The sequence below is a fragment of the Callospermophilus lateralis genome, chromosome 19, assembly GCF_048772815.1.
Source record: "Callospermophilus lateralis isolate mCalLat2 chromosome 19, mCalLat2.hap1, whole genome shotgun sequence".
Taxonomy (NCBI): Eukaryota; Metazoa; Chordata; class Mammalia; order Rodentia; family Sciuridae; genus Callospermophilus; species Callospermophilus lateralis.
In genome coordinates this window covers 36272617-36294388 of record NC_135323.1, presented here as the reverse complement: position 1 = coordinate 36294388, position 21772 = coordinate 36272617, and the positions used below count along the sequence as shown (strand labels likewise).

The window sequence follows — 21772 nt, the reverse complement described above, 5'->3', positions numbered from 1 at the left end:
GGAGGTATGCTCCCTCCTCTGAATTGATCAAGTCCCACTGAGAGCTTGGAGACTGCTCTGTGACAAGGGCTTAACCACTGGACTATGGAGCTAGAAAACACATTGTAGGGGAATGACCTAAAGAATGGGTGTACAGTGAATCTTGTTCATCTTACAGGTTAGCTGGTTTGTGGATAAAACAATATACTTGCTCTGCCTTATTTAAAGGGCCAGACAGAAAACAGGACAAGGGAATCTTGGGAAGACAGGAATTCAGAGGAATACAAAGAAAGATGGTTACGTGTATCCAGTGAGGGGCTGAGGTTGTGGCTCAGTGGCAGAACACTTGCCTAGCACATTCAAGGCCCTGAGTTTGAGCCTCAGCACCACATAAAAATAAATAAATAAAATAAAGGTATTGTGTCCAACTACAATTAATTTTTTTTTTAATTATCCAGTGAGGGATGGAAGACCTCAACAGGTAGCAAGTTCCCCACTGGTGAAGGTATTCAAGTATAAATATATACTGGGAGAATATTCAAGCATCAAAGTGGAAAGGTTGCGACTAATATGCAGTTGGGACCAGATGTTTTTTTAAAAAGCCTAGGAGAACTAGCCCAGCCTCAAGAGTGACAGGTTTCGGGCTGGGGTTCTGGCTCAGTTGGTAGAGCGCTTGCCTTGACATGCAAGGCCCTGGGTTCTATCCTAAGCACCGCGTAAAAACAAATAAATGTTGGGGCTGGGGATGTGGCTCAAGTAGTAGCGCGCTCGCCTGGCATGCGTGCAGCTCGGGTTCCATCCTCAGCACCACATACAAAGAAAGATGTTGTGTCTGCCGAAAACTAAAAAATAAATATTAAAAAAAATTCTCTCTCTCTAAAAAAATAAAATAAAAAATAAATGAAATAAAGGTATTGTGTCTATCTACAACTAAAAAAAAAAAAAGTAACAGGTTTCAAAGGTTAGTGTGGGATATTTCCAAGTGTCCCCAGTGGTTTAGAGACACAGATTGGATTGGATTTAGACTGGACCAGGTGTAGATCTGCACTGACCAACAAGGGTAGGTGTGTCCTTGGACCGTGTCTTCACACCTCTGCTTGAGATGGGGAGGACCAGAGAGTGTTCCAACCAATATTGGAAGGGGCCTGGAGGATGATGGATCTTGTCTTCAATGCTGCTGTCTAGGCCACCCACCCCTCATTGGGGCACCAATGGGCCCCAGGTCACCTACCTGCCCCCAAATGGTGCCTTCTGAGTTCTCCACCTGCTCCCACCGCAAGCGCTTGACACTCATGTGGCTTGTCTCACTGCGCCGGTGGCCCAGGCCCCGTGATAACATGGGAGGTGCACAGGGCACAGGTGGAGGAAGGGGCGGTGGGGGTGGGGGTGGGACTGGGTGACCAAGCTGGGTAAGGGGCTTGGTCAGGGCTTGAGTGGGGCCCCTGGTACTATCAGAAGTGCGGGAGCTGGGCTTGGGATCATGGAAAGGCAGGGGTGGTGGTGGTGGGGGACTGAGTGGGGGTGGGGGAATGTGATCAGAGATGGAAGAGTAGGTCAGGGAACTGCCCTCTTCACTGCTGCTGAGACACTCGCTGGCACTGCTCCGCTCATTGGTCACGAAGCTGCCCTGGTCATCATGGAAGCTCATCTGGTGGGAGTGGGAGGAAATAAGTAAGGAGAGGGACAGGCCAGGCCCAGAGAGACCAGGGCATGTGGATAAAGCATGGGGTAAGAGATTAGAGGGCCTGGGGATGAGGATAGGACTGTCTCATGGTCACCTGAAGATGGGATGACTTGGGAGTGTGGCCTTGGATAAGGAAGGGGCTAATGTGAGATAAGTGTGTGGGGTAGCCTCGGGCAAAGGATGGGCCAGTGTGGGAAAGGAAAAGCCTTGTGGTTTAACCTGAGGCTGTGAGGGGGTAGCCCAGGATGAGGAATGGGGTAGCCTGGGGATATAGAGGATAGCTTTGAACAGGGGCAGATTCCCAGGGCAGGAAGCTTCTTGCAGGGGCCAGGGGATGCAGTTTCCTGACCAAGCTCCACACTCATCTCCCCCCTTGCATGCCCACCTCCTCATAATCATTCTCAGGTGTCAGGAAATCATCCACGATGACCCTGGGGCCCAGCTGCTCGCTCAGCACATCCAGAAAGTGGTCCGTGTCCCGGCTCCGAACGGGTCGGGAGAAGGTGAAGAGCTTCCTGCGGCTGGGCGGGCGGGCAGGGTCCGGGCTGGGGGGGCTGTCAGGGTGGATGGGCCCGGGGCCTGGCTGGGGGGAGGGCGCCCTGCTGCTGTCCAGGCTGGCGTAAGGGTGGGACTCGGAGCTGCTGGGGGAGGCCAGGCCCCCTGAGCACAGCGGGTCGTAGCAGGGGGAGGGCAGGAGCCGCTCACTGGGCCAGGAGACTCCGGACAGGGTCCTGGGCCCTGGGTGGGGGATGGAGTATGAGGTTCAAGGTTCCAGGCACAGGCTGGAGGGGAGCCCTGGGGAAGGTTGGCTCTGTGTCCAGGACACTCCCCTTGCCCTCTTTGAGCATAGTACTGGAAGCCCCTGGGTGACCCTGCCTCTAAGGCTTCAGAGACCAGACTGGGTACAGAGAGCACAGCTTGGATCCAGATCAGCCAGACTCTAGCTCATCTGGGAAACCATCTTCCCAGCTGGGTCATTCACAGAGTAATGCATGCACTTAATAGTTTATCCAAGAACCAAGTGCTAACCCAGGGACTTCTCTGGGGGCATTCCTCTGTTTTTGCAAATTCATAGCTGTGGTGAGGACCCTGGGAACAACAAAGGGGCTGAGGCAAGCTAGACCTTGATGGATGATACCCATGCACGGAAGCCTTTGGGATTCCCCACAGTCTAGCTGCACACACTTTACGGGTGTGCCTGGAAGTGGGAATGACACCTGGAAAGCCAGCCAGAAGGACAGAAGCCAGTGCACCCTCAGGACCAGAGGTTGGCTGAGTCCCTACCTGCTGTGCCTGCCAGACCAGGGCCTGGTGGGGAGGCCCGGGATTTGGACACACTCCCCATTTTCCCTTTGAAGCTGCTGTTCAGTCGAGATTCAAGCTCCGCATAGACGGCCGACATCTAGGGAGTGGAAGGGACAAGTCTAGATTACTCTCATTGCTCCCATATAGCCCCAGCTGGGACTCAGAGGCCAGGCCTGGGTCATGTGCCCTAGTTTGGAGTAGCCACAGGGAGTGTCTTGGCATGAGATCTCCTGGGGCCCACTTCATGGGCCACCCATCTTCCAACCCTCATTGATTCCACGTGGGAGGCAGACAGGAGGTCTTACCATCTTGGGATTGGGGGTCTCAGGGAGAGATGTGCCATCCCCAGCCTGGCGTTCACCTGGGATCAGAGGAAGAGGCATCTCAGGGCAGTCACTGGGACCTGCTGGGAGGGCACCATGGGATCTGGTTACCACATCTGAGTTCCAAGACTTAGTCCCCAGCCCAGACCCTGCAGGCCTGCCCTACCAATCCAGGAGGGCACCACCAGCCCTGTTGCCCCCAGTCCCTGCCACTTCATCTCTCATCAAGCCCATTTTACAGGAGGGTAACAGGGCCTTCCCATCTGGGGCCTTACCACAGCTGAGGCTGGACTCCAGGCCCTGGGACCGAAGGCTGTGGCGGCACATGGAAGAGGCCCTCACAGAGCTCCGAGGCTGGGGCTCTGGTGTGGGCTCTGGCGTAGGCTCCGGGGTGGGCTCCAGGTCCAGCGAGGACTCAGGCTCTGCTGTAGGACACACAGGGGAGATGGGGCAGCTTGACTTCTTGGCCTCCACAAGAAAGGGGCCTCCACAAACACCCATACATGGGCCCTCCATAAGCCAGGGGCTCTGCACCTATATGTTGACTCTAGGCTACGGACCTTCCCTGCTGGTCTCTAAGACAACTCTCAAAAAGAAGCCCTGGGTCCAGAAACCAGGTGAACCAGGAAGCACCTCACAGTAGTCAGCCTGAGGACAGAGCCTGAGTCAGGGCCCCAGTCCTCCCCAACTGGGCTGTCTTTCAGGACCCCAATCTTCCAGGATCTCAACATCCTGTGGTTGAACCAGCTGGTCACTGCTGGACAAAGAGGCTTTCAGGGTGAAACAAAACTTCCAGGCCTAGGCAGACATGTGATGTCCAGCCTGGATTCTGAGCTTCTTGCTAAAGCCCTCAGTCCTTCTCAGCAAACTGTGGATGTCTGAGACCAGGGATAATGGCCACACAAGGACTAGCAAAAAGCACATCTCTTGCAACTGCCATTGTGGGTGCAGAGTGCCTGTAGTGGGTAAAGCCACAGGGTCTGGAGTCCTTTCCATTCACATGGCTTCAAACATGAAGTGCATGGTTTTGTGGGCCGACTGCCAGGTAAGCAGTGGTGGGAAAATATGGTTGAATGTAGCCTAGTAGGTCAACGTGTGTGGGACTGTGAACTGGAGCCCTCCAGCCAGGATGACCCAACCAGGAGTTATGTGCTGATATATTGGAAAGCAGCAACCATGGGCATTTCTTGATCTGTGATATACTTCCCAAGGTATAAAGCACAAGTGCTAAGATTACTCTCATGTTGTGGATGAGAAACCTGAGATCCCCCAGGTGGTTAGGTGGAGCCTCTCAAGTCTCAGATCATGTGGTACATGCAGCATGAAGGTCAAGCTGGGCAGGCACATGCTCAGGGCCAAGTGTAGGCCAAATCCAAGTGTGGTATGAATTTGCCTGGTATGTGGGCACATCTAGGTGTAAGAGGGGCCGGGTCAGCCATAAGAACTCACAAGTGGGAACAGGTGTCTGAATGTTCACCTGATGGGCTGGGCAACTGGCAGCATGGGCAGGGGAAGGGGTATGCAGGGGATGCTTTACCTGTCATGGCTGTGTAGCCCAGGAAGCACGCGATTTTCTCCTGACAGAGCTCCTGCTCCTCATATGTCAGCAGCTGGTAGATGAACTGCCAAAGGACCTGCTTGGCAGGTGTGTCCAACACAGGGTAGACATCCACGATGAGGGTATCAATGTTCCTGAAGAGGGTGCAGGAGCAAGGGAGTCGTAACTCAGAGGATCCCCTTAGGGATGGGTGGCCAAAGGAGGCACTCAAGGCCACAGAATTCACCCAGATGCTCTGCCCCCATCCTTGAAAGAGAGCTGTGGATGAAAAGGATTTCAGCACCAGTAGCTGATTTTCAAATCTCAGTTCCTCCACTTGCCAGCTAAGAGACCTTTCATAATAAGCTCTAGATTAGGATTGCCAAACTATTTGAATGCACCTGTGTCAATTTAATTGAAATACATACAGAATTGAAAACTTGAGACTTAATGGATTGAAACACAAAGAGTGTATTGGGAAAACAGATTCACTGTGTCAGGGACTAACAGATGATGGCCTGTGAGCTAAAATCTGGCCCATCACCTATGTTTATAAAGCAAGTTTTATTGGAACAAAGCTACAGCCATTTGTTTACATTTGGTCTATGGCTGTTTCTAGGCTACTATAGTAGAATTGTGAAGGAGGACCACATGGGCTGAAATGTCTAAAAATTTTATTATTTACTAGTATTGTATAGGAAAGAAAAGTTGGATCCTTACATAATACACACACAAAAGAAAAGCAAATTCAATTTGGATGAAAAACCAAAATGTGAAAGAAAAAAATATTAAAATAAGAGGATATCTTTTTAGGAGTGGGGGGTAGAGGGGACTGGGGATTTAATTCAGGGGCACTTGACCACTGAGCCACATCCTCAGCCCTATTTTGTTTTTTATTTAGAAACATGATCTCACTGAGTTGCTTAGAGACTTGCTTTTGCTGAAGCTAATTTTGAACTCGCAATCCTCCTGCCTCAGCCTTCTGAACTGTTGAGATTACAGACATGGGGGACCAAGCCTGGCAAGAGGTATCTTTTGACTAGAAGCAGAAAAGGACTTAAAATTTCAAAATCTGAAACAATAAGACCAAAAATACGTCGATTATACAAAATCAAGTATATCTGCTCAAAGAAGCACAACTTAGACACAATAATATTAGACATAACAGAAGCAATAGCAAAATAAATGAGAGAAGATATTTTTAATGTCCAAAATGAATAAGGGATCAGTATCTAAAATAAACAAGAAATTTGAGCAAATCAACAAGAGCCAAAAACAAAAATGGATAAAGGATAGGAATAGATGATTTACAGTGAAAACAGAAAAACTAAAGACCACTCAAAATAATTGGTTATAAAAGAGAGCCAAATTTAAATCACAAGATGTCATCTTATGACTAAAAGACCAAAAATTTTTTAAAAATGGGATCATGCCAGGTGTGGTGGTGCTCGCCTGTAATTCTAGTGGCTTGGGAGGGTAAGGCAAGAGGATCACGAGTTCAAAGCCAGCCTCAGCAGTGGTGAGGCACTAAGCAAATCAGTGAGACCTTGTCTCTAAATAAAATACAAAATAGGGCTGGGGATGTGGCTCAGTGGTCAAGTGCCCCTGAGTTCAATCGCCCGTATCACCCTGCAAAAAAAAAAAAAAAAAAAAAAAAAAAAAAAAAAAATGGGATCAGGTTGTAAACAATGAGACCTTAACTGAAGTTATAAACAAATATTAAATATGCATAGAGGTAAATATGGACAGAGCTAAACACAGTAGCCAGACATGGAAGGTGACATATAACACAATGATGATATAAAAGAAAAATACATCAGTGATGCACTCCTATGATCTGACAGGCTCCGGAGGCTGAGGCAGGAAGATTTTGAGTTCAGAGTCAGCCTCAGCAACTTAGTGAGGCTCTAAGAAAATCAGTGAGACCCTGTCTGTAAATAAAATACCAAAAAAAGGGGCTGGGGAGTTGGCTCAGAAGTAAAGCATACTTGGGTTCAATCCCAAAACAAACAAACAAACAAAAAAAACATAATAGATAGCAATGCACAGTTTTTAAGAACACGTTCAAACAAAAAAAAATCAAATAAACTCATCAGACTGGTATATAGCAGGAATATTTAAAGTTGGACAGAAAGTAAAGCTCAAAAGGAATGAAGATAAAAACAATACATATATCTATCAATGTTCAAATGAATGAGCAAAACATGGTGCATCCATACAACAAAATACGTACAGAAATGAAGTATAAGCTATAACTTGAATGAACGTACAGGAATGAAGTACAAGCTATAACTTGAATGAACTATGAAATTACTACGCTAAATGGAAGAAATCAGATTTAAAATTCACATGTTATATGATTCCTGTTCACATATAAGTCCAGAATAGGAAAATCTATAAAGAAAGAAAGTAGATTAGTGGTTGCTTAAGGTCAGGGGGTAGAAATAAATAAGCATGTGTTGGAATGTCATACTGAAAGGGCTCAGGATTTCTTTTTGATGTGGTGAAATTCTAAAATTGACTGTAATGATGGTTGCATATATTTATGAATACAACAACCACTGAATTATACACTTAAATAGGTTGTATATGAAATATTCTTTTTTTTTTCTTTTTTGATGGTACTGGAGACTCAGTCCAGGACTTCTTGCATGGTAGGTAAGCACTGTACTACTGAGCTACATTCTCAGCCCTTTAAAACTTTATTTTGAGTCAGAGTTTCACTAAATGGCCCAAATTGGCCTCAAACTTGCAATCATCCTGCCTCAGTCTCCAGGATAGTTGGGATTACTGTCAAGCACCACCATGCCTGGCCATGAATCATATTTTACCATAATTGTTTAAACAAAATAAAAGCGAAGGATTAGGGCTGGGGTTGTGGCTTAGTGGTAGAGCGCTTGCTTCCCATGCATGGGCACTGGGTTCGATCCTCAGTACCACATAAATAAATAAAATTAAAAAACTAAAATAAATATAATGTTTATTTATAAATAAATAAAATAAAAAACTACAACTAAAACAAAATAAATAAGAAAAAAAAGTGAATGATCAAGTGAGGCTTGGCACAGTCCAGAATAATGATCCCATGGGCCAAGAAGGCTGATCAATGCAGTCTGCTGCAGCTGAGGTGCAGAAAGAAATATCCTACTCTCACTCGAAGAGCCTGGCTCATGACAAGTGAGGCTCTCATGGGGGTCCTGCCAATTTGCCCAAGGCTATGGGGCTAGGAGGTGTCAGAGCCAGAGTTTGTTCTAGGACAGACCAACACTCCAACCCCTGATCTCCCTGGTGCCAGCCACTGCCTTCTTGTACTCTGCCCTGCAAAAGAAGGGGCTGAACTGAGGAGGCTCAGGCTCCAAGAAAAGGGTGCTGAGTCTGCACAGGACTTGGGGCACACCCACAACAGGTTCCCTTCACCACTCTGCTCGCCCACCTGTGCTGGAAGAAGCTCTCAAGGGCCCGGCAGACCCCATAACGTTCAGGAGGCGTGAGCAGGTGCTCCAGCTGCTGGCTGAAGGTTCTCCCCTGGACCCGGATGCTGGAAGGCAGGATCTCGGCCACCCACTGCAGGGAGGTGAGCGCTGATGACGGGTTGGGGGAATCCATAGAATCGGAGTCTGCTGGGGCCATAGACAAGGGAATCAACAGTGACCCAAAGTCCCCAAGCCAGGTGTAGTTTTATTTTGGCAGCTGAAGTCAATGGCTCCTGAGCTGGGAGTGCCATGCATTGGGATGTGCACTGCTGCCTTCAGCGGGGGACTGGGATGGAGGGAGAGCCTTGAGCGGCTTCTGGTCGCTGTGCATTGGGACTCCATAGCGCCACCTTGGGCAACCCTGGGAAGGGAAGCTGCAGGTCTGTGAGAAGATCACGGAAGGGGCTGACCCAAGGAAGAGGCATGCAGGTCTCACCGCTAGCGAATGGGACGAGCCCTTCTTCCACCACCAGCGTGGGCATTGCGCCACTGCCCTGTAGCATGGACACCACCTTGTCATGAGAGCAGTTCCTGCCAAGCAGACATGGCCCAGGAGGGCCAGATAGGGGTGAGTCCTGTCCCCCTCCCTGCCCTGTCTGTAGAAGTCACACAGCCAGACCACAGCTGGACTAGCCAAGGCCCTGCCTCTCCTGTTCATCAATCTCCTGTGCAGAAGCCCCAGGCCTCAGCCATTTTGGTTTGCTACTGCCCTGAGTCTGACCTTCCTGGGCACGAGGAAGGAGCTGGGCCTGAGGAAAGAGCTGGGCCCATGTCATTCTGAGGCAGAGCTTCCCCTCCAGATTAAGACACAGATGGTCCTTTCATTTCTGTGTCCCCAGTAAGGAGCTGGAGCATTCTCTGGTTTGAAGTGATGACCTGCTGAGGGATAGATCCAAGAGTTCCCGGTAGGAGAGGGACAAACACCTAGGGCCAATAAATCAGAGGAGATCAGGACTAGTCTCTGACCTCATGTCCAGTCCATTGAGGAAGAGGATCCGGTCACCTGATTTGAGGGCTGCATTATCAGCTGGGCTGCCTGAAAGCAAGAAGAGAGGGCATACTGGTCAGTTAGCAGGGCCCTACCCTGGCCCTGTAGGGCATCCATCCCACTCTTCCAGCCAGATGCTATTCTCCTTATTTACAGGAGAGAAATAGAGACTCGGATCCAAACTAGCACTGGTAAGTGACTCACTTCTAAGAATGCAGACCAACCAATCCAGAGCCCACACCCAACCACCTCCTCTGTGGAGCTCTTTCACTCTGGGCCACTGTCCACCAACCCTTATCACACCAGGGCCAGGCACCCACTTAGTTGGTTTAGCCTGCCTCCCCCCTTCCTTCCTGTGAAAACCACAATAAAGACTCTGTTCATATTCTCCCCTTGCTCTGTCAGCCTCCGACCAGCCCCAGCACTTCTCCTCATGTCCCCTGTGGCATCCTGTACCTCCTCCTCTTGGGATATGCCTTGGCAAAACGATATTCCAGTGGCAAATGTCTCCTGACCCATTGGCTTCACCACACCTGAATCAATAAAACCTGCCTTTTAAGACACGTGGGAGCAGCTAACTTTTGCTGTCTGCCTTGGCAGCCCTGAAGGTCACCTACCACCTGGAAGGGAAGCTGGAAAATCAGCTCCTATGGATACAGATTTGCTCATTCTGCTTCCTTTACTTGTCATCATGCTAAACTTGACTTGGAACTAAGTAGGGAAAGTGATAAATGCCTAAATAAAATACAATCCCAGACTGTGCGCAATGCTCTCTTGAAGCTGTGGAGATTGTCTAGAGAGGAAAAAGACAATCTGGGAAGACTTCCTGGAGAGATGGGATGGGGGGACTGTTCCCAGGAACAGGAAAGGGGGAGAGGGTGATGCTGGTTATTAAACCAATGTGACCTGTCTGGAAGGGGTGGAAGGGCTAGGGGGCTGTCCCAGGGAACCAAAGATCACACCAGGCCTGGAGCCAGAAGACACCATGTTCTAGTGTTTGATTTGCCTGGGTCTCTTTAGGCCTCTGTACCCCCATCTGTAAAAGCTCCCATGATATAATTCATTCAGCGTCCTATGATAAGAAAAGCATGAGGTTACCAGCCTAGAGGTTGAGTTAGGGAGACCGGCACACCTGGATTTTAACAAGGCCCTAAGCCAAGTATCTTTACACACCTGGGAAAGGCAGGAAAGTGGGTCTTAGGGCGGGGAACAGTTGTAAAAGCCATAAACAGCAGCGTTAATCATTTCTAGAGGAAGCCCTCTAGGGAGCAGCCTTGGGCCTTTTTCCTACACCATTGTGTCAACAACTAAGTGATGCCCAAATCCAAACAGAACTACAGCATGCCAGTTATCAGGATAAGGAAGGTCTCAGAATGATCTAAAAGGTTGGGACAATGATACAAAAGCACTGAGGCTCTTTCCCATTTCACAAATCTGTATGCTGAAGATGCAGGATATGGAAGTGTAGAAAGGGATTAGCAGGGATACTGGTGGGGATGTGTCAATAGGAGCATCATGCTCAGGTGCTGGGAAGGGAGGGATGCACATTCTGGTCCTTGATTTCCCTGGGTCTCTTTAGGCCTCTGTTTCCCCATCTGTAAGCTGCAAACTTATGTGTAAGAATTCATTCAGCTTCCTATAATGGGAAAAGCATGAGGTTACCAGCCTCATTCAAACAGCAGTAGTTAATCATTTCTAGAGGAAGCCCTCTAGAAAGCAGGTGGCCCAACCCTGTGGAGGGGTTACAAGAGGGAAGAGTTCAATTCAGTGCCAGAAGTTTCTGCCTCACTGACACCTTCCACAATGGATGAGTACCTCCCCACCTCTGCCCACTGACAGGACAGGAAAGGATTCCTTCACTGCAAAGGCTCTGCCTTCTTGAAGATGCCATAATTTCAGGAGCAAGAAGGGGAGGCTGGTGGGAGGCAAAAGGGAGTCTGTCCAGTTTGGTGGCTGAATAGTGGGCAAGGCCCTGAACGGCAGCATACTTGCTAGCAGGTGCTCATGGGCTCTCTAAGCAGAGAATGTTGTTTGGGACTCAGTCTGGCAGGCACCAGCTCTGCCCTGGCTGCCCCAGTGTCCCAGAGAGTGTCCACAGCCCTCTCTTTGGACATAGGAAAGGTCTGGATCAAGAACTTGGATCACTTGGCTTAGAGTGATGGTGAACTTGGAGACCTCTAGCCTCAAGTATCTTAAATAGCTGGTTGATTTGGATACACTGGCACTCAGAGGACACAGGTTACATGACATGAGGTGGAAGTTTTGCTGAGCAGCAGTCTACAGGGGTAGAATGACAAGGGAGAAAGGTCTATAACAGGGTCTTTCACCAATCCCGAACCTTAGAGACTCTAAAGACAATCTGCCCACCCCTCACCAGGAAGGACGGACTCAATCCAGACTGGCCCGTGGCCACGCAGCGTGAAGCCGAAACTCTTGTTGCCCTTGTAGACTCGGACAGTCCTAGGAAGAAAGAAAAGCCAAGACGGGAGACTGGCAGCCTCCCCTGCTATGGGAGGAAGAGCTCAGCGGGTGGAGCCTTTAACCTCCTCTTAACCTTCCCTGTCCCCCCACATGCCCACCTCCCGTGCTCTCTGCCCACGTTTCCATCTCAAGGACTCAACAGAGAGGGGTCCGCTGCCCGTGCCCGCGCGCCACGGATTACCTGCGCGCTCCCCCAGGACCTGCGCGGCCGCCCACCAGCGAGGCAGCCTTGCGCGGCGGCGGTTCGTCCGGGCGGCGCGGCGGGGCGCTGGCGCGCGTGGACACCAGGAGGCGCTCGGGTCGCTCCTCGCTGCGGCTCCGCCGCAGCCGCTGCGCGCCCTGCGCCCGGCGGGCGCGGCACAACTTGCCCAGCAGGCCCTGTGACACTACCTCGTCGAAGCGCGCTCGGTGCTTCTTGGGGATGAAGATCCTGCGGGTGAGGAATGCAGAGTCGGGGTGCACCCCCTGACCGCGTCCCGATGGCGGCCCAAAGGTGTTCCCCGGTAGATGCCACCCGCAGCTCTCCTCCCCTCCCTCGGGATGGAGGTGGAATCTCCAGTCTCCCGCTCTGTGCCTGGACTTAGGCTCCCACTCGTCCTGGGTCACACCAGGAGGGTGGCGTCCTTCTCGCTCCACCTAGGGAAAGTCATGTTCACTGTCCCTCATTACTCTGACCTCTGTGGAGTTAGCATGCTTCGTCCATCTCCGATGTCTCCCCAACTCCTTCATCTCATGCCCTTGGACCCTCCAGGCCACGCCCCTGCCAGGTACCTGCAACCTCTCCACTACTTGTTTCTCTGTGTCTCTGCTGGAAAAAGAGCAGTGGCCACTTCTCCCAACCTTCAGGACACCTCCAGTCTTCCTGCTTGTTTCTCTGTCCAGCCCTGCTCTCCAGCTGCTGACTCAGAATTCACCAGGACCACTACATATGCCACATTTATTCCCACCTCTAAGCTTTCATCCAGGTTGTTGCCACTGCCTGGTCCCCTCTGTTTGCTTTCTAAACTGGTCTCGCCCTTCCATACCCAACACTGGTCTCCCTTCAATTTAATCCTATATGTATTCAATGAGTCCCTGCCATCTGTGCTGGCTAGGTACTAAGGCTCAAAGCTGAAAGGCCTGTGGGTGCTGCTTTCCAAGGAGTCACCCTGGAAATGTAGGGTGGAGAAAGCATGATCCCCATGCAGGGTCCACACCCTGGATGAGTCCTTGGCCTCCATGGTTCTCCTCTTGTGAGGCTGGCAGTTCTCCGAGGGCTGGGTCTGTAGCTCAGCTATGAGCTCAACATTTAGGAGGGACTCAGGACCCAGGGGGGCTGCAAGGATTTAATCACATCTCCAAGTAACAACAGGAGCTAACATCCTGGTGGACTTTGCAACTGGCTGCAGAGGATTTTTGAGGCACAGAGAGGATCTGTGACTTCCCGAGGTTACACAGCTGGCCCTAGGCAAGGCTGGAATCAACCTAGCCTTGGAAGCCTCAGCACTGTGGTGGAGTTTCTGACACCAGCAAGGACTCCCTGGCTGTATCCCAAGGCTCCCTTCCCTGTTCTTTGTATCAGAAGCCAGTGCCAAGGAAATAATGGGGAGCCGCGAGACAGGGGAACGCTGGCCTTGTGGCTAGCTGAAAGAACGCCCTCTGAGGTTGCTCTGTGGCACTCACACAGTTCCCCTGGCCTCTGTGGGCAGGACTAATAAGGCCAATCAAGCAGAATAGGCTGCCTAGTGGGAGGGAAGAGGAGTAAATCCTCTGGGAGTGGGTGAGCTGGCCCTGTCCCCCAGCGAGCTCTGCTCCAGGTCTGCATATTCCAGATGACCAGGAGGCCAGAATGAATGACCTGCTCAACTCTTTTGGGAGCCCTTTCCTACCTACCAGCAGTGATTCTTACAAATCTGGAGCCCCAGCCTCATTCCTCAGATGGTCACTCAAGGTCTCTGGAGCCTGACACTTCCATCTGCCTGGCCTGCACAAGCCCCACACCCTCCCAGTTCTCATGCCTCATGCCCAGGAAAAGGAGGGATGACAAGCCTGAGACTGTCCAGCTCCAGCCCCAGGCTCTGCAAGGCATCAGCTCTACACACCCAGCTCCTGAGTTCAGCCTGGGCAGGGGCCAAGTGACCAGCCCAGCTCCACCCTCCAGCAGCAAGTAGAAAAGTCTCTCCCCCTACTATGGGAATCAGACTGAGTCACCCACTGCACAGGTGGAAGAAGGATGAGTGACAAGTTCACTACTTGATGTCCTTGGGGCTGAGCCAGAGGCCAAGTCTGCCTGGTGAGCCAGACACCCTCCCTGGCTTTTGTGGGCCATCCATTCTGGCCATTCACCCCTGGGGCTGCTATGAATTGACCAACTCAGCACAGCTACATGCAGTAGAGTTGAATTGACTCTTTTGACGCCCCCTCTGACTGTGACAGCCTGGCAATAGGTATCCAGGATTCCCATGTCCCTCCTATGCCAGAAGTCCTTTCTGAGGTCCCTAGATTCTTCCTGAGAGCCACACAATGACCTTGCACTGGAGGTCAGTTCTGCTACCAGGGGCTTCCCTGGGTCCTCTCTCTCCACCACATTCCCTGGCCGGACCCAGCTTTCTCCATCTTGCCCTTGATCAACAGCCAGCGAATTGGTGTGGTGGGGATTGGGGTGAGGGTGCCCTGGTTCATCCGGGTTCAGCTTGGGACGGGCCATAATTGAGAGGTCGTGCCTTCCAAACTCGGGACAGGGAACGCTGCATTCTCACCCAGAGCACTCGACCTGAGCCTCGGCTCCCTGTCCAGTTCCTTCCACCAGTGTAGGAAGGAGAAAAGAGGGCTTTCCAATCCTAGCTCTTCTATCCGACCCCAACTCCTAGGATTGCATACCGAATTCTTGGTAACACGCAAACCTCGCCGCTCTAGTACCCTCCCAGTTTATTTACACCCTCCCCAGCCCCCAACTCCGCCAGAGCTCGGTGGATACCCACCCAGGGCAGGGAAACCCCTCAATGCCCCAGCCCCACCCACTTTCAGGTTAGCCCCAGACGAATTTGCCGCGCCTAGGGCGCACAGTTTGGGGGGGAAGGGCGCGGGGCGCAGTGGGGAAGCTACCTAAAGTGCCGAGAGAAGCCCTGGTCCTTCCCCATCTGGAACCCGGACGGCGGCGCCGCAGGTGCAGAAAGGCAGGGAGTGGCGGAGCCCGCGACCGAGCTAGGGCGCCGCAACTCCACGCGCCTCCGCCCGGCGAGCGCGCATGGCCCCTCCGGAACGGTCCGGGCCCCGGCCCGGCGCCCGCCTCCTCTCGGTGGCCCCGCCCCGCCCCGCCCCTCTCCTCCCCTCTTGGGGACCCACCAGTTAGCCGGAGGATGGGTGCGAGAGCCGCGGGGGCGGTTCGAGAGTGCTCTACTGCCTCTCCTTGGCTCCCTCCTTTACTCCCCCCCACCCCAGGAGCTTCGCCTGCGACCTTTCCCGCGCGGCACCCTGCCCCCCTGCACGGTGGCCAGTCCTCAATACCCAGCTGCACCCGACAGCTCAGAGGAAGCCTTATCTGCCTTTTGTAGAGCACGGAAGGCTTTCAGGAGGTGGTGGCCATTGTGCTGGGCCTCCGGGGGTCAACAGGAGTTGGCCAGCGAAAAGAAGCCCTTCCCTCCTACCCAGAGGTCAGCTGCGGTGGAGAAGAGGCTGGAAAGGGAGGCCTTGAATATCACGGTCAGCAATTGAAACAGCACCCCCAGAATAATGGGAGGGAGATGTGGGAGCTTATGGATTCAAGGGGAGGTGAAGAACGCCAGAAGTTTTAGTACATCCGGAGAGGGATGCTACTGGGAGGGGACCCAGGGGAAGGTGTTGGATTGCACAAGAGGCTAGATTCTAAAACACAGAGGAGGTAAAGATTTTGCAGCTTGGTGAGTGAGTAGAAGTGAGGAGGGGACTGCTCAGGAAGTAGGTCTCCCAGGAAGTAGGTCTCCCTGAGATGAACAGTTCCCTCCTGAGAGAAAAGCTAAGGAGGAGGAGAGAAAGGTGACAGAAAAGGGTCTGGATTCTTCCCCTGGCTCTAGGCCTGCTACTCCCTGAAAGTCAGTACAGTAGCGGACGCCAAGGACCTTCTCTGCATGGTCATTCCCACTGACTCAGAGTCCTGACCGCTGGAGAGGCCAGGATCTGAGATCTTGGATGGAAATGATAGATTCTAGGGAGCCAGTCCAAGCCATCCTCAAGGGGGCTTCTCAGAGACAACCTCAAAGGGGGACATTGACTCAGCAGGAGACAGACACCACCCAAATAGGCTCAAACTGCAGAGTAGGGAAACTCAGGACTTTACCTCTGTGTTCATCACCAGGGGCTGGCCTTCAGTTGCCACAGGAAAGAACCTGCAGAGCTGATCAGGCCATACTGCCCAGCACATCTCATGCCCCACCCCCCCATTCCTGGTCCCAGTGAGGCCACCACCCTGCCATGACCTCCCAGGGCTGCACTGCTCCCTAGCAACAGCAGGAGCCAGAGCCAAACTCCTCAAGCCATGATCTCCCCACACCTTGTCCTCAGCCCTGCCAGGGAGAGAAATGTTTGGTAACCCTCTCAGCACCATTTGCTGACATCCGCAGGGCTACCGCCACCCTCCCCAGGCAGGCATCATGACAGAGCCATTTCTGGTTGTTTTGTGCCAGCTGCAATGGTCCAGAACCAGGCACATCCAAAGGCTATGAAAACTGCCCACTGTGCCAAGGGCAGAAGAGATGTAAGCATGGAGCAAAGGCTTGTGCTGGATTCCAGACATACTGCCTCTGGGCCAAGTCCATTAAGGCACAGTGACCGCCCCTGATGGGCCAGCAGCTGGTTCTTTTGATAAAAATCCAAGGCAGCTTATGTGGGCTAGGGGACAAGTGACAGAAGCTGGGCTTCTCTGAAGTACCTGCCTCAGCAAGGAGTGTTCCCAAAGACCATTCTAGGATAATAGTTCTCAAATGGGCAATGATGCCCCTCCCCCAGGGGCCATTTGACACTGTCTGGGAATATCTTCGGTTTTCACAAAATGGCAACTAGGGGGATGCTGCTGCCAAACATCCGATACACACAGGGCAGCTGCCAACAACAGAGAAATTGTAAGAACAACAGAGAAAATGTCAATAGTGCTATACTTGAAAAACCTGATCGTGTTAAAAAAAAAGATAAGAGACCCCCTCCAGGAAGTCAATATTAATTGATCACATACTATGTGCCTTGGCACTTTACCTACACTAGCTCATAGAATTCTTCCAATAACTTCACATTGTGGTGTCCCTAGCACTTGTCACTGAAGAAGAGGTGGAGGGGGTGCAGATGGTCCCTCTCCCACCTCCAGATTGTCAGCTAATCCCTTTTCTGCCTACAGTTGGCAGGGTTCATTTCTACGGTTTCCTACCAAGAGTCCTGCTGGGAACACACGGGTTGACCAGACCTATTTTACAAACTGTAAAGGTCAACGAACCTGTTTAAGTTTGCACTGTCAGTGAGGGGAACTGGGGTTCCAGGTCTGTCTTGATTTCAAATTTCAGCTCCTTCCCCTACCTCAGTTGCTTTCCTCTCCAGCCCACTCTCACACACACCTCTCCCCCTTCCTCAAATGTTCCCAGAAACACTAGCGACCACCCAACTGACTGCCTTCCTGTTCCCTCCTGGCCACCTCACACTTTCCAAACTGCCTGGCCTGTCCTAATTAGAAAGTCATTTTATCACTTCATCAGACTAGGATCCCTCTGGGGACAGACCCAAATTAGGCTCTGAGTCACAGCATTAACTGATATTATAAAGGAAGCCTCCTTCAGCTTACATTGCAGCCACAGACCTGTCTTGCACCTCAAAATACTGCTTTTCAAAGGAGCCTGGATGTGTTCTATGTCAGCATTATCCCAGATGGTAGTCACTAGCCATATGTAGCTATCATATGTAGTGCCTGAAATGTGGCTAGTGAGACTTAGCTGAACTTCAAATTGTATCAAATATTAGTGAAAATTTAAATAAATAATCACATGTGGTTAGTACTACTATGCCAGAAGGCTCAGGTTTATGGTTTCAGTGCTTTTTCCTCCTGTTCCCCAAATTTTGTCTTTTAGGCACTGTGACCATCCCTCAAGAAGTCACAACTTTCTGATTTGGGTTCTAGTTTCCATGTGGAGCCTTGGCACGTACACACACACACACACACACACACACACAAATATATATATTTTTTTAACCCATCACCCTGTAGCAGCTCAACCTCTTATTTAAGCCTTGACTCCTTTTTTTTTTTTTTTTTTAAAGAGAGAGTGAGAGAGGAGGGAGAGAGAGAGAGAGAGAGAGAGAGAGAGAATTTTTTAATATTTATTTTTTTAGTTCTCGGGGGACACAACACCTTTGTTGGTATGTGGTGCTGAGAATCGACCCCGGGCCGCACGCATGCCAGGGAGCGCGCTACCACTTGAGCCACATCCCCAGCCCCAAGCCTTGACTCCTTGATGTGGGTTCTCCTGCAGGACCAGTCTCTCTGTGCCTGCATCCCCCCCCACCCCCAATCCTACGCTGGATGGTTTATAGCTGGCACAGTCGACTTCCAAGGGCTACTGAGACACCTCCCTCATCCTGGTCCTGACAAATTTTCCTTGGGGACTCTCCTCCCATCTTCGAAGGACACACCACCAGAACTCCCCCACCCCACCCAAGTCACTGTCTGAGCCACAGCACTGACACTTGCTACCTCCAGAGAGGAGCTTGCTCTGATTGCCTGTGGATGAGCTGGCCATGGTCTGCCCTGAGCTGGCACTTCATCCTCAGAGTCACAGCTGGTTGTGGCTGGACCCTTCCTACCTGCTCTGAGCTCTCCCAGGAAGGCAGTGCCCTGGAATCTCCACAGAGACCCCAGAACCCACCTTAGAATCCAGTAAAAGGTGAGGCTGGTGGCAACTGGCCAGACCTGGGAAAGAGGTGCTTGGAAGCCCTAGTGGAGAGGTGGGGGTGGGGACCGGTGGCTGAAGCCCTAATGACAGGGTAACCCTCTCCCTGCAGAGCTCAGCTGGGTGCCGCCCCCTCCTCCAGCAGCCTCGCCAATTTTCCTGTCTCCTTTGACACCTGCTGACAATACAGGCAGCTGTTTCATCCGCCCCGGGAGCTCCTAGGATGCTACGGGCACCGGGCATCCAGGAGTCCACGGTTCCCGCTTCCGGGGATTTAAGTAGAGCCACCGCCCCCCACCCCCGCCCCGCCTTCCTGACCTGCTACCTGGCCGCGGGTCGCTGGGGGACAGCAATCCTGAAAGACAGGGGCGGGGGCTGTCCCGGGAGAAGCGGGAGAAGCGGCGGGGACTCAAGCCGAGCAGCACCGAGGGAAATGAGGGGACCCGAGAGGGCCTCCAGCTGAGTCCTGCTGCTGGCACCCTGGGGACAAGCGTGCCAACTTCTCTAGGGACAGCCGGCCGCCTGAGCCCTCCCCGGCCAGCCCAATCCTGGTGGGGCGGGGCGGGGGGCTGCCCATCCGTCACCTCCCCAGGGATCTCTCAGCGCCTGTGCATTATCTCCGCGACAAATTCGGCTCTAGAAAGAACTTTTTTTTTTTTTTCCTCGCTGGATTTTCCCAGCAAGGGGCAGGACCCTTACTCACCCCAGGCAGCTCATGGTGGCCTCTTTCGGTGGCCTCCTATGCTCTGCTGCAGAGCCGAGACTCTGCGCCCGGGCTGGTGGGGGCGGGGGGTGGCCAGCCCGGTCCCTGACATTGGCCAGGCCCACAGGGAGGGGCAGGCTGCGGGGTGAATGGCAGCCAGGGATGGGGCGGGCTGAGCCCTGGAACCGCGAGGGCTGGGGGCAGTCACAGACCCGAAGGAGAGGGTGGGGGTGGGTGGGCAATAAGATGGGAGTTGAAGGGAATGCCCCACAGGATCCGGATAGGGAAAGCCCCAGAGGGAGCCTGATCCAATCTGGGCAGGCAGTGAGACCCTCAATCAAAGACATGGGATCTGGAGATTTATGGGACACCTCGGGTCACTCCAGGTGAGTACCATTTAGGATTTTATTTTATTTTTTTTTCCTGACAAACAAATTTAGACAGTGAGTCCACGACAGAGCAGAACAGCAGAAAGTGCACAGCAGACTAGCTTTAGGGTCCTGGGACTGCCACTATTTTGCTGTGTGATTTTAGGCCAGTCTCTGAATCTCCCTGAGCCTCAGTTTGACTCTGTGAAATGGATTAATAATAACACCAGGGGAATTCAGCAAAAGAATGTCCATCAAGGGCCTGGTGAGGTCCTTGGAACACACCATCATCATCATCATCATTAAAAGGTGTCAAAGGGCAGAGAGCAGGCATCATCTGCAAGATTGAGAGTGAGTGTCCAGATCCACACAGCACTGTCCAAGGCTTCCTGCCTTCCCACTGTGCCTCTGCTCAGCCTCAGTGAAGAACTGGGAGTATCTCAGTATCCTGTTGGAGATTTCCACCATCTGGAGTTGGGATGGAGCAGGGCATCTGTGGCTTTCTATCAGGAGGTGGGCCCTCTCTGAGGCCTATAGCAGCCTAACAGTTGGCAGTCCCTGTACTCACACAAGGTGATGTCCTGGCATCCAGCAGAGCCAATAGCTACCTTCTCTGGTTGCCTTTCAGGGTGATTAGCCTACCCTTGTTCTGGGCTGCAGATGTGTTGGTGGCCAGTGCAAGAGTCACTTGTGTTGGTGGGGTGCTCAGGATGATGGTGGGAAAGAGGACAGTGTGAGTAAAAATTACCCTCCCCACCCACCCTGCCCCTGACTGAGTCACCTGAGGTTCTCCAGGAGTGGCCCACAGGCCTCCCGGGGCAGCGCCAGGGTGAGAGCCCACACCAGGTCATCTACCCGTGGCTCAGCTGCAAATTGCTTCAGAGCCGAAAACACCTGCTCCTTGGCAGTCAGCTGGTCCCCCAAGATTTCATCCACCTGCAAGAAGGGATCCATGGTAGAACCAGGGAGAATCACTCACCTCTGTCTTCCTCTCTCAGTTTGCTTCCACAAAGTAGCTGACATGGAGAGAGTTTTGCCTATATCATCATTTTAAACCTTACAGCTTTCTCTAAATATTCATTCTACATCTAAAAACAAAACAAAACAACCCTGAGACTGATAGAGGTAAAGTGACTTCAGAAAAGGAATTTGTGGGCAAAACAGGTCATAGAATCAACGTGGGTTGCAAGGTTATGGGATCAGGGTTCAAACCCAGGGACAACTATTCTAATGAATATTCTAAGGATCAAAGGAATTAATACAAGAGCTGAAAAATGTGCCAGGCACTCACTAATTGCTAGTTACTATTATTATAATACTATGTTCTCTTCCGCTGAGCTGTTTGCTGAGAGATCCCACAGAGAACATTCTGGCTTCATAAAAACGTAGTGGAGTGTACTGTTAACCCTGAATTTTGACTCCCTCAGTTCTCCCTTTGGACTTTTGTTTTCTTTCTCTTTGTGCTCAAATCAGCTAATACTAACCAAGGCACATCTATTCAGAGGAGCGCGTATCCATGGAAAATGGGCCTGCAAATGCACACAATGTTTCTGGAAGGTAGCTTGTTAAGTGTATTGAAGGCCCATTCTTTTATCCAATGACCTGGTGTCTAGGAATCTATCCTAGTTATGTCCTGACAAATGCAGGATGATGTATGAGTGAGGAGGTCTACCTCCTCATTGTTATCATACTTAGATGTTGGGAGCCATATAAATATCTGACAATATGACCTAAATAACTGCAGCACATTCATGTGGGGGATATTTGTAGTTTTTCTTTTCTTTTTTTCTTTTTTGGTGCCAGGGTTGAACCCAGGGGAGCTTAACCACTGTGTCACATCCCCAGCCCTTTTTTATATTTTATTTAGAGACAGGGTTTCACTGAATTGCTTAGGACCTCGATAAATTGCTGAGGCTGGCTTTGAACTCTCAATCTTCCTGCCTGAGCCTCCTGAGCTCCTGGAATTACATGGGTGTGCCACCACACCTGGTCATATTTGTAGTTTCTTGGTTATCCAGCCAAGAAGGGAGGAAACCCCAAACTAAGT

At 51.5% G+C, this 21772-nt stretch overlaps 1 protein-coding gene across 5 annotated transcripts in view; it reads right to left on the bottom strand.

The window, feature by feature from the left end:
- Grid2ip (Grid2 interacting protein) overlaps positions 1 to 21772 on the bottom strand; it is a 33262-nt gene that overhangs the window by 6309 nt on the left and 5181 nt on the right. The window contains exons 2-13 of one of the 5 annotated variants that reach the window (XM_076840412.1): positions 20507 to 20661; positions 11952 to 12200; positions 11664 to 11749; positions 9268 to 9337; positions 8738 to 8832; positions 8262 to 8445; positions 4829 to 4983; positions 3567 to 3716; positions 3274 to 3371; positions 2948 to 3065; positions 2049 to 2401; positions 1211 to 1627 (exon numbers count right to left, since the gene is read on the bottom strand). In XM_076840412.1, the coding sequence (XP_076696527.1) occupies positions 1211 to 1627; positions 2049 to 2401; positions 2948 to 3065; positions 3274 to 3371; positions 3567 to 3716; positions 4829 to 4983; positions 8262 to 8445; positions 8738 to 8832; positions 9268 to 9337; positions 11664 to 11749; positions 11952 to 12200; positions 20507 to 20661 (2130 nt within the window). Of the gene's footprint in view, positions 1 to 1210; positions 1628 to 2048; positions 2402 to 2947; positions 3066 to 3273; positions 3372 to 3566; positions 3717 to 4828; positions 4984 to 8261; positions 8446 to 8737; positions 8833 to 9267; positions 9338 to 11663; positions 11750 to 11951; positions 12201 to 14854; positions 14890 to 19357; positions 19372 to 20506; positions 20662 to 21772 lie in introns of those variants that run through there. The other 4 variants (XM_076840413.1, XM_076840416.1, XM_076840414.1 and 1 more) reach the window with 4 other exon arrangements.